The sequence below is a fragment of the Ascoidea rubescens genome, assembly GCF_001661345.1.
Source record: "Ascoidea rubescens DSM 1968 unplaced genomic scaffold ASCRUscaffold_3, whole genome shotgun sequence".
NCBI lineage: Eukaryota > Fungi > Ascomycota > Saccharomycetes > Ascoideales > Ascoideaceae > Ascoidea > Ascoidea rubescens.
In genome coordinates, this window is record NW_017962915.1 from 27,649 (window position 1) to 37,912 (window position 10,264).

Here is a 10,264-nt window from a genome sequence, read left to right on the forward strand (position 1 = left end):
TTTTTGAGCATCGATTCTAGTGTAGTCACTGTTGTTATTACCTTTGCTCTTGGTTTCTTGTTTTAAATGAATTAATATTTTTGTATGCCTTTTTTTTTGCTTTTGTTTCAACTTTCTTACTGCTTTTTATCTTTTTGTCACCTTTCGTTTTTTGAAAAATATTTTGTTTTATATTAAAGGTTTGGGGTTGTTAATACATATAAAATCAATTTCAAAAAATCATTTGTTCTTTTTAAACAAAAATTAATTTATTAAAAAAAATAAAAATAAAAATAAAAATAAAAATAAAAAAATAAGAAAAAAAAAAATTACTTCAGGATCAGAATTGTTTATTTTTTCAACGAATTTTAAAAATGTCTTTTTATACGGTTTTTATTGAAATTAGTATTTCTGGAATTCAAACTGGTTAGTTCTTTCAAAGTTTAATTATTTTTTATATCTTGTTATTACCTTTCTTGTAGCAGATCTTCACGTTTTTTCGATGTTATTCAATCCTACTTATCTTTGTTTATAATTTATAATGTTTTAATGAATAAATTAATTTTATACAATAACAATTCAATTTCATGAATTTATCGCTGTGTAATACAAATTATAATTATTTCGAATTGTACATTTTACTCGAAGCAAACAAAAACGAAAACAAAATACAAATACCAGTCCAAAATTACCTTTTCCAATGATCAGTCTGCTTATTGTATCGAGTTTGGGGATTCCTCAACTGCCGGAAAATCTTTGACTGCCTGGATCAATTTTTGAATAAAAGCACCAAATATCTCTTCACTTAATAATGACACATCTGCTGTGATTATACTATTTTCGTTTTTTCGTATCTTTTTTATCTGTTTTTCACCAATTAATACATCTTTCTTGTGTTCGTGGTACTTGCTATTGATTATCAAAAGAGAATACGAAAAATCTTTATCTGGATTTGAATCAAATTTAAATTTGTGTCTTTTATTATTGTCATCTTTATTTTCTTTATCATCACTGCTTCCTTTCATTCTATTATTTTTGGTGTAGATATCATCTGGGTTCTCAATCAGAGTTATGTATTCCTCAGGAACTTTGCTAAAAATCGTAAGACAAGTATTGTGGCTTTTATTTTCCATTTCATATGCGCTTTTATTATCTAATAACAAATCAAGCCATTGTTTTTTTATATTTTTTGAACCAAGCTTATTCATACTGAAACATATTATCAACATAACAGCTACATCAATACAATTTTCTTTTTGCCTACTAACATTTTCTGACTTCAATCCCAACTTTGAAACATTTTCTGTTAATTTCCTTTCTTGAATCACAAGATTGGGTTTTGACTTTCTACCATAATCACTGTTTTCATTTTTCAATTCTTGAAGTATTAGTTGAGACTCATCATATAGTCTTTTGATTTCCAAATATTCAACATAATATTTTTGAATTTGTGATAAAAAATAATAAACTATATTTGCGCACCCAGAAAATGCCACAACTAGATCAAGTAATAAAACGTCAAAGCTTGGAGTTACAAAAACTTTTTTTTTATTTATGCCTCTGGAATTATCATTTTCTAAATTACACCAATACATTAGGGACTCGAACTGGTTCGTAAATAGAGCCATGGGGGAATAAATGTCTAAGGGGTTTCTTGATTTATAGTTATTTATCAGAGATAATAATTGCTCATTTTGTCTGAAATTAGGATTGAAATAAGCTTGATATTCTTGGTAATTATTTAACATCAATTTAAGATCAAAATGCAAGGAGTTAAAACTTTCTTGAACAAAAAATTTGTTTTTTGATGAGATAATATTAATATTCAATAAATTATTCTCTGTGTTGTAATTTATCTTATTGAATAAATTGATTAGATTCTTTATCTTGTTAAAAATCGAGATTTCAATGTTATTTAATGTTCTTAATTTTCCAAAAATGTAAAATATTTTTTCTAAAGATTTAGACAATGTTGGAGAAGATAATAATAATAAAATTTTGTGAATAATCCAATTCTGAGAGTTCAAGTTGGAACCCAAATGATTTTCCAACAAAAGAATATATAAAATATCTATTGATTTGATTAGTATTGACTTTATTTCAGGACTGATAAAAAAATTCTGATCAATAAAAATGGCATCATTTGAACTATCCTGAAAATTAAAATTGAAAAAAAAATCTTCAACCCACTTAAAAGCACCCAATAGAGTTCCAATTAAAAACGACTGAAAAAAATATTGAGTGCCTTCTTTTAGGGTGTCAAAATCTATTAAACTTGAAAGATTTGCAAAAAATGATTCTTTGAAAATAATAGGAGTTAACTTGAAACAAGTTTTAATGGATGATTTACTTATAAGTTCATCAGATATACCATCTGATGACCCAAATAATGCAAATATCCAATCATTCAATAATGCCATATTTGCAGCTTCCCCTTCATTTGTAATAAAGCATGGCTGATTGCTATTCAATGTATTTAAGTTACTCAAATAATCAAGAACAAATGATTTGCTATGAGAATTTGAGCCTTCTTTTGAATAATTGTAATCGGTATTTGCAAAAGTGTAAGAAGTCATTAACTCATTCTGTGAGATATTCAACTTTTTAGTTAAATAGACAATGAACAAAATAAATACACTAAAATTGCAATAATCTTCCTGATAGTTATCGTCTTCACTGTTCATTTCAACGTCGACACCATGATTAACTTGATTTTCTTCTTCTTTTATTTCATGCCATGAATCACAATAATGTACAATGGGTAAAAGAAACTTTAAAGGTGAAACAAAATATAATATTATGTCAAGTGGTTTGTTATCAAAATAGACCCTGCCATAATTAGAATTTAATGAATTCAGATTATCACTAGGAAATGGTACTTGAAGCATACTATTCAATATTTTATATTCATTTAAAATAATTAATAATAAAAATAATCGATTCAATAGTCTGTCATTCTTCTTTTCAATTAATTCCATCATTAACTGATAAATAGCAAGTGATATTTCGTATTGTTTTAAGACTTCAAAATTGTTGAAATTTGACAAAAATTTGACAAAATTTGATTTTAATAAAGTGTTTTCATTTGAATCATCACTAGCATCAACAAAAGCATTAGCTTCCATAAAAAACAATGTTTTTAAAAAAAAATTAATGTTATTTATTGGTTCTGATGAAGAAAATATTTGAAAATTGTTCAATGTAGGACGATGTAACTGAGACTGAAAAGATAATGTTTGCTGTTGATCAAGTTGAAAAGCTTCCAAAAAGACCTTTGGAACGTTAACTAAATCAGGAAATACATCTGAAAGATAAATGTTATCATCTTCTTTTAATATTCTGGACTCGGCCAAAGAATCCTTTTTCAATATAGTATGAAAATCTTCTTTTGCAATTAGTTTTAAAGCTATACAGTTTTTGAGAAAATCATGTCTGATATCTGTTAAGGTGGAAGGAAAAGAGGAGAAAATATCCTCTTCCTCATCATCATCATTAATGAACTTAAAATAATTTGTCGAATTTGAAAAAAAATGGTTCAACTTTTTAGTGTTTTTTTCTGTCTGATTCCCAGAAACAGAATTGAAGTCAAATTTAGATAAAAAAGGTTTTGATTTTATATCGTTTTCTTCATTGATAAACAATTTTATAATTTTAATAGTTTTTGAATCTAAATCGTTTAAAAACACCGAAATAATAGCTTTTTGAACAATTGTTGAGGTTAAGCTATTTTGATTTGTATTTTCAGCAGAAAAATTAGACAATGAAAAAGAATAGTCCTTTTTTAATTGATATATAATCAAAGGAATATTTTTAACTATGAAGAGCTTCCAATATTTTAGCAAATATCTCGAGGATTTATTCAATATACTTAAAGCAAAAGATTCAAAGGATGATTTGATAACTCTTTTGATAGAGTTGGTCAAGTTATTGGAAGAATAAGAAGAATAGGAAGCATTAAATAATGACAAAAAGCCTTTTGAAAACAGAGACTCTGAAGTTAGATAGTTTTTTAGTGAGGAATTTAAATAAATTAATTTTAATATTTTATCTTTATTAATATTATTGACAATATCGCTATTAAAGGACTTTTTTGGAATTGAAGAAACCAAGGAGATTGAATTTGTGTTTTGATTTAAATCGGATAAATAATTGTTTAATTGGGGCTTTAAATAGTTTAGCAAATAAATTAAGCTTTTAATAGAAGATAATTTTAAAAGCAATTGAAATAAAAAATCGTTAAATTTTTGAGGAATGATAAAGTAGTTGTTAAGGTTGGACTTATCCATTGATAAAATAAGAGTATTGTAGTTATTGATATGCAAGAATAACTCTATTAAAAAATATAAAAAAGATCTCAAAAGTTTCAATTGCATGTTTAAATTATTGATTTGATTACTGTTAATAGAATTATTGTTGGTATTTAGAAAGGATATAACGTTTGATAAATAAGAGAAAATAGACTCAAAAAAGTTCTTTATTTTGGCCAAATCAATCTTGTAGTTTGGATTGTTAAGTACAATCTTGCTTATATTATTTCTTATTTTCTGCACATTAAAATTGAAGAAATTGAAGACATTGTCTTTATCATCAGCCTCATTTTTGATAGAAATCTCATTACCTAGTAGTTCATCAGCAGCCAGAGTTGATTTTAAAACAGCATCGACTGCAGAAGAGTTTATTAGTTGAGAAAACAACAAAGTAATGTAGTAATCGTTGTTTGTAAATTTACTAATGACATTTATCTGTATGTGGTAACTTTTCTTGTACAAAACCTTTAATAAATTTATGAAACCGTAATTTCTGTTGTCAATATCATTAATAAGAGATATATTCAAAATGTATTCCAAATCAGAAACACTGTTTAATAGATCAAAAAAGCTAGCATCTGATGTATCACCAGGATTGTTTTCCGCAAACTTAGCAATGTACTGGTCAAATAGGTGTATGAAGTTTATGGAGGAAATATTTTTCTGAATAGAAATATTAAAAAGAGTCTTCAAGGACAAGTGCTGTGGTTGATGGTGTGGTTTAATCTCAATTGCATTCATATCTGGATTGCAAATTCAACAGGAGCAGTCTGGCACTGGATTTCTTTCGCAATTGGCTGGTGATTAATGAAAGTTTGGGTCTTTTTGGTTTTGGTTCAGGGCTGTTAGATAGGGCTGTTAGTGTGATGATATCACATTCATGTTGTGACCTTCGATAACCGATTTCCGGCCGTTCATTACGAGTTAATACACTTTCAAGCATTCGTGCTAGTCGTTCAAATCCGGATGCAACATTCGATTCAATTAACTCAACTCTTTGATTTAATTCATTGATGTTGGAAGCCATTGGTGGAGTATCAAGTTCTCTTTCGTTATCACTATCAGTGTTCTTGACTTGGATGCTGTCAGGTTGACAGTCGTCGAAGGAAGGATAGATATTTCTTCTAGTGCTCATGACTTAGTAGACTTCTCTTTCCTTTTCCTCTTCGTTTATTTTATTTCTATCTAGCTATTTAGTGATCATATTTATATTGTTTGGATTGCAATCTTCATCAAGGTATTTGTGAATTAAATGTTTTTTGCGGGAACACAATTTTCGTTTCATAAGTGGTTGTCTTGTGTATTTGGTTTGGGGCAACGAACCCTAATTGCTTCACGAACGTTCGAGTTCGGATTGGGTTTTCCGGCCACACCTCGTGCAACATAATATTTATGTAATTTGCACTCCAGCAAAAGTCACATTAAACAGGACTTTATACATCAGGGCTTTATTTGCTAGGGCTGTGTGCTCTATGAATACAAACCAGAAGGACAAAGTGGGCATTTTGCTCTAATCGTAGCAAAGATACCTTACATTGGAGGATGAGAACCATTGTTGCGCTCAGTGCTGTTTTGTTTTCTGTCCTGTTGTTGTCTGGAGCTGCTGGTGGTTTGTTGTTGTCTTTAATGGACGAAAATACAAAGAACGCTTCCACTTTGATTTGCCATGGCGAGCAAAAATCCCATCCGAAAGTATTCCAACCATCAAACCAATGGCAGGTGATTCACCACGACCAGGAAATTCCTAAGGGCATCCATGTCAAGATTGATATAAACACTGGGGTAAAGGAGGGAAAGTTGATAGATGAAAAAGACGATGTTTCGAATAACGAACAGAAATCACATTTGTCGGTGGTGCAGGATCTGGAACTTGACCCATCCATTGATGACACTGAGGAATTGTTGCTGGATGAAGCTGATAGTGATTATGATAATAAATCATACTCTTTAATGAAAGATTTTATTGAAAACATGAAGTTTAATGCTGAGGATCAAAATAGTTTGGAACTCGCAATTTCTACTCTTACTGATTGTCAATTTATTGACAATGAATCAGTCAGTAAGGCCTTATCAACTCTTAGAGATTTATCTTACGATTTGATTTATGGTGAAAAAATCACTGGAAACAAAAAATTGATCCAAAGCCTCCAGAATTTAATTGAAAAGAGTGATCATGTCGATGAAAAATCTACATATCAGAAGAAAGAAAGTTGTTTAAGAATAATTTCCAGCTCAGTGAGAAATAATCCCAAAGCAGCCAATAATCTATTGAGTAACTATAAAGATATAGTGCCTTACCTAATATCACAACTAAAAGATACGGTTGGTATGAAATCCGATAAAGTAACTGATGCGACTTTATCTGTAATTGGTTCATTAATTTCTACTAAAACGTTTTTAATTGAGTTCAGGAAACTCAGGGGTTTAGAAATAATCAAAGATATATTTGTAAATGAATTTCATGAAAAAATATTGGACGTTTTCTTAGATCTATCGAGAGTTGATTCTATAGATGAGGAATTGAAACATTTTCAAGCTGATATATATAGAATTTTAGAAAAACAAATAGTTGAAATTGATGATGAAAATAATATCAAAAAATTGCTCTATGTGATGATAGAAATTAAAAAAGAGTTGAAAAGTGCAATCAAGGTCGATTTTGCTTTCATAAAATGGCTAGATAATAAATTGGAAAATGAAAATACTATCAAAAACAGAGATTTGTATGAAATGATGAGGGATTCTTTCCATTTAGTATTTGGTAATGCAATGGGCAGAAGAAAGCAATTAGCAAGAGATGAGTTGTAGTTTTCCTAAAATTAAAGCAAAATCATAAAAGTTAATAGTGGGATTATTATTATTAGTTTGCGTTGATATCATATCAATGATCACTGAACTTGACGTTGAAGTTCCAGTTGAGTCTTGAAGTTGGTCTATTTTTGAGTTTAGATGTAAAAGATTTATAATTTTAGATAAATGACTTACGTTCAATTCATATTCCAAAAATTGTTTCTGATCATTATTATTGTTATTATTGGTAGTTTGATCTATAATTTGTTTTTTGATTAAAAAGTTCACTATTAGCTTCCAGTAATATATCAATATGTCGTAATTGTTTCTTAAAATTATAAATTTAGCACTGTAAAATATCAATTTGTCAAAATCAACAAGTTTTTCGGTTGTAGTTTTAGAGTCAGTTAATTTTTGGCTATCATCAAGATCCAAAGAAAATTCTAGAAATGGAGAAGAAGAATTCCTTTTGTATATATCAATTATATTTTTTTGAATATTTAAGTTTAACAAAAACTGATATAAATCAGATAAATACATTTCCTTTGATTGAAAATCATTTAGACAAAACTCATCTAAAATTTCTTCTTCATAGGACTGGGAAATAATCAAAAGACCGTTTTTATAATCTTCAAAGTCACAAAGAAATATATTTTTATTCATTTCAACAAAGAATTGCAGGAAATCAGTTAACTGAATAAAGAGTCACTAAAAACATCAATAATAGTGTAAATTGTTGTTCTGTGGGGTGAAAAAGTGCTACTCTATAGTCTTACAGTCTTTTCCTTTAATGTTACTCCTAATTACCTTTTGCACCCTTCACTTATCCCTTGGAAATAAGGATACGTACAAACAAGTAATCTATATATGCTAGCTGGATTTTTAATCACGTGTACCAAATCTCAACAATTATTGCAAAAGGTGGAAATTGAAAATTGAAAATTTTTCCTCAGTTGGCGATAAAGGTGTGATTAGAGCAGATTAATTACTATCCATTTACCATCACACATCTATCAACTAATCACTAATAAAATGGAAAATTCATTGACAATTAAGGTGAAACAGAGACCAAATCTTATCAACGAGATTCTAAATACCTTAAAGAGATACGATGCCAATGTTATTAGAGACTTGGAAGAATACTTGAAACAACAATGTGTTGAAAGCTTCAATGATGTCCAGGCCAATTTGTGTTTACTAAAACTATACGAATTGAGCAGTGAAGATATAACTGAAGAAAGGGAAAATTCGACAATTAATATATTGTTGTTGGGATTATTGGAGTTCTACAATGTTGATTTTGAATTATACTTGCATTTATTGCCATCATATTCGTTATCCAAAAATAAGAAAAGCAGTAATGAAGAAAGCAATAAGGACAACAAAGACAATTCGGACGACGATAGAGCCAGTGGCAGTGAACACAAGAATAAAAGTGAAGAAGAGTTATCAGACGACGAAGAGTATATGAATGTTGAAAGTTTCCAAGACTCTGTTAATAAGATTTTTAAATTATATGAGTATCTCAATTCGTGCAATTTTACAAAGTTTTGGTCAGTTATTAAAAATTCTAAAGAAGCCGATTCGTATCAAGACTTGATTTTAAACTCTTTGATTGGAGAGAACTTTGAAAAAAAAATCAAATACTCCATCTTAAAATTGATTTATTTGGCATTCACTAATAACAATGAAAAAATTTCCAGCAGAATCAGCAAGAACTTGTTGAAAAACTATCTAAATTTGTATGATGATGTATTCTTTCAAAAGTTTATTAGTGAAAATGAACCATACTGGAAGATCGACAAAAAGGATCCAGAAGTAGTTCTCATCAACAACTTGAACAATTTGATCAATGACAAAGATAACAAAGAAAGCAATAACGAGGAAAAGAAGGAGAATTCCGAGAACGTTAGCATCACCATAACTAATGAAAACATCAAGATTGAGCAGTTGTCCAGAATAATCCGAAACTCTTTTGTTGTTTGAAGAGGTGAGGTAGATACTATGTTTCAGTAATAAAGACCGATTTGAGATCCAAAGCAGTGGCTCCGTAGACAGCACGTGTTCTGGTAGTGAGCCTCCACCAGATTTTATATTTAAGGGTGGATTTGATTGGCTGGAGAAGTGAAAAGTTACCCTTATCTGAGCTGCCCATGCGAATCTTTTGAAGAAAGGAATATCAGGCCTCAAAACAACCACAAGATCGAGCTTGTAGTTGACAGATAATAGAATAGTAGGATAATAGGTTAATTTTCCAGGATATATCACATCAGTACAATAACAAGATAATGTTTGCTCGCACTGTTTTCAATACCAGACAAGCCTTTTTCAGAGGTATTCGTCACAACTCCACATCTGCAAAAGCTTCAGCTTTACTTACAAAATTCAATGGTATGTTCGTCTGAATTTTGGTTTTCATATACTTCACACCACCAATGAGGTTTTCTAACCATTTGTGATCGATTTTTATTTTTGCTGTTTTGATATTTATCTAGGTCTTAAGGATTGTTCTATTTACTGGGGCAAGGTAACCATCGAGTTAGCCAAACAAATTTACATCAAGGAAAACTTGGCTCCTCCAACTACCGAAACTTTCAAAAAGGTTTACATTGACTTGTACAAACAGTTATTGAAAGCAATTGAGAATCCAAGTCAAATACTTTCTTCCTTGAAGAGCATCGAATTGTCCAAACAAAATGTCCAAACATACGGCTCATACTTCGTCCAACTTCTTGGTTTGTTTTCGTTAGGCGAGGTTATCGGTCGTAGAAAATTGGTTGGTTACAAGCACTATCCCTCGCACTAGGTTGGCCAGTTTTTTCATATAACCTATATGTATATATATATCTAATTATACTATCATTACCATTCTGTTACTGCTCATTGCGCACCACTTATTGAACATTGCAGTTCGAACCTCTCGTGCGACCTCCAATGAATATTCTGTATCAAGATCGGTAGACTGTTTCGTGTTCGATTCTTGCCCAGCGCTCGTTTTCGATGTTTCGCTGAAGGTCTCCAGCGGAAACAGCAACTTTGCACTCCTTTTCTTTGCTCTGTCCTCCAGATCTGCTCAGAAGTGTTACTGCTCGACTGGACTGTAGCTATAGAATCAGCTTGTATTATACTGTTGTCGTTGATTATATTATTCTGTATTATCTGCTTCTTTGTTTTGTTTCTCCACCACT

General features: G+C 30.1%; 6 protein-coding genes across 6 annotated transcripts; 3 read left to right on the plus strand and 3 right to left on the minus strand.

Moving 5' to 3' along the window:
• Window positions 1–312: 312 nt before the first annotated feature.
• On the minus strand, window positions 313–5,474 carry NUT1 (Nut1p). The gene has a single exon (XM_020192748.1). The coding sequence runs from the start codon at window positions 5,025–5,027 to the stop codon at window positions 693–695; it is 4,335 nt and encodes a 1,444-aa protein (XP_020048459.1). The 5' UTR covers window positions 5,028–5,474; the 3' UTR covers window positions 313–692.
• On the minus strand, window positions 5,141–5,421 carry ASCRUDRAFT_74595 (uncharacterized protein; the record flags this gene model as incomplete). Its single annotated transcript, XM_020192749.1, has 1 exon — window positions 5,141–5,421. A coding segment is annotated over one exon (281 nt), but the record flags the coding sequence as incomplete, so codon positions are not given.
• Window positions 5,475–5,912: 438 nt separating the features above from the next.
• Window positions 5,913–7,051, plus strand: SIL1 (Sil1p; the record flags this gene model as incomplete). The annotated part of the gene is made up of 2 exons (XM_020191433.1): window positions 5,913–7,009; window positions 7,042–7,051. The coding sequence occupies 2 exons, from the start codon at window positions 5,913–5,915 to the stop codon at window positions 7,049–7,051; spliced, it is 1,107 nt and encodes a 368-aa protein (XP_020048461.1).
• A 22-nt stretch (window positions 7,052–7,073) lies between these two features.
• RAD33 (Rad33p) lies at window positions 7,074–7,739 on the minus strand (the record flags this gene model as incomplete). The annotated part of the gene is made up of 1 exon (XM_020191435.1): window positions 7,074–7,739. The coding sequence occupies one exon, from the start codon at window positions 7,737–7,739 to the stop codon at window positions 7,074–7,076; it is 666 nt and encodes a 221-aa protein (XP_020048462.1).
• Window positions 7,740–8,108: 369 nt separating this feature from the next.
• ASCRUDRAFT_68987 (ARM repeat-containing protein) lies at window positions 8,109–9,062 on the plus strand (the record flags this gene model as incomplete). Its single annotated transcript, XM_020191611.1, has 1 exon — window positions 8,109–9,062. One exon carries the CDS (start codon window positions 8,109–8,111, stop codon window positions 9,060–9,062), a length of 954 nt encoding a protein of 317 aa, XP_020048463.1.
• Window positions 9,063–9,238: 176 nt separating this feature from the next.
• On the plus strand, window positions 9,239–10,028 carry ATP20 (F1F0 ATP synthase subunit g). Its single transcript, XM_020192751.1, has 2 exons — window positions 9,239–9,467; window positions 9,572–10,028. The coding sequence occupies exons 1-2, from the start codon at window positions 9,365–9,367 to the stop codon at window positions 9,880–9,882; spliced, it is 414 nt and encodes a 137-aa protein (XP_020048464.1). The 5' UTR covers window positions 9,239–9,364; the 3' UTR covers window positions 9,883–10,028.
• The last annotated feature ends 236 nt before the right edge of the window (window positions 10,029–10,264 follow it).

Coding starts and splice junctions, on each gene's coding strand:
- NUT1 (XM_020192748.1), bottom strand. CDS start 5,027: ATGAATGCAATTGAGATTAAACCACACCATCAACCACAGCACTTGTCC.
- ATP20 (XM_020192751.1), top strand. CDS start 9,365: ATGTTTGCTCGCACTGTTTTCAATACCAGACAAGCCTTTTTCAGAGGT. Junction 9,468..9,571: donor TTTACTTACAAAATTCAATG/GTATGTTCGTCT, acceptor ATATTTATCTAG/GTCTTAAGGATTGTTCTATT.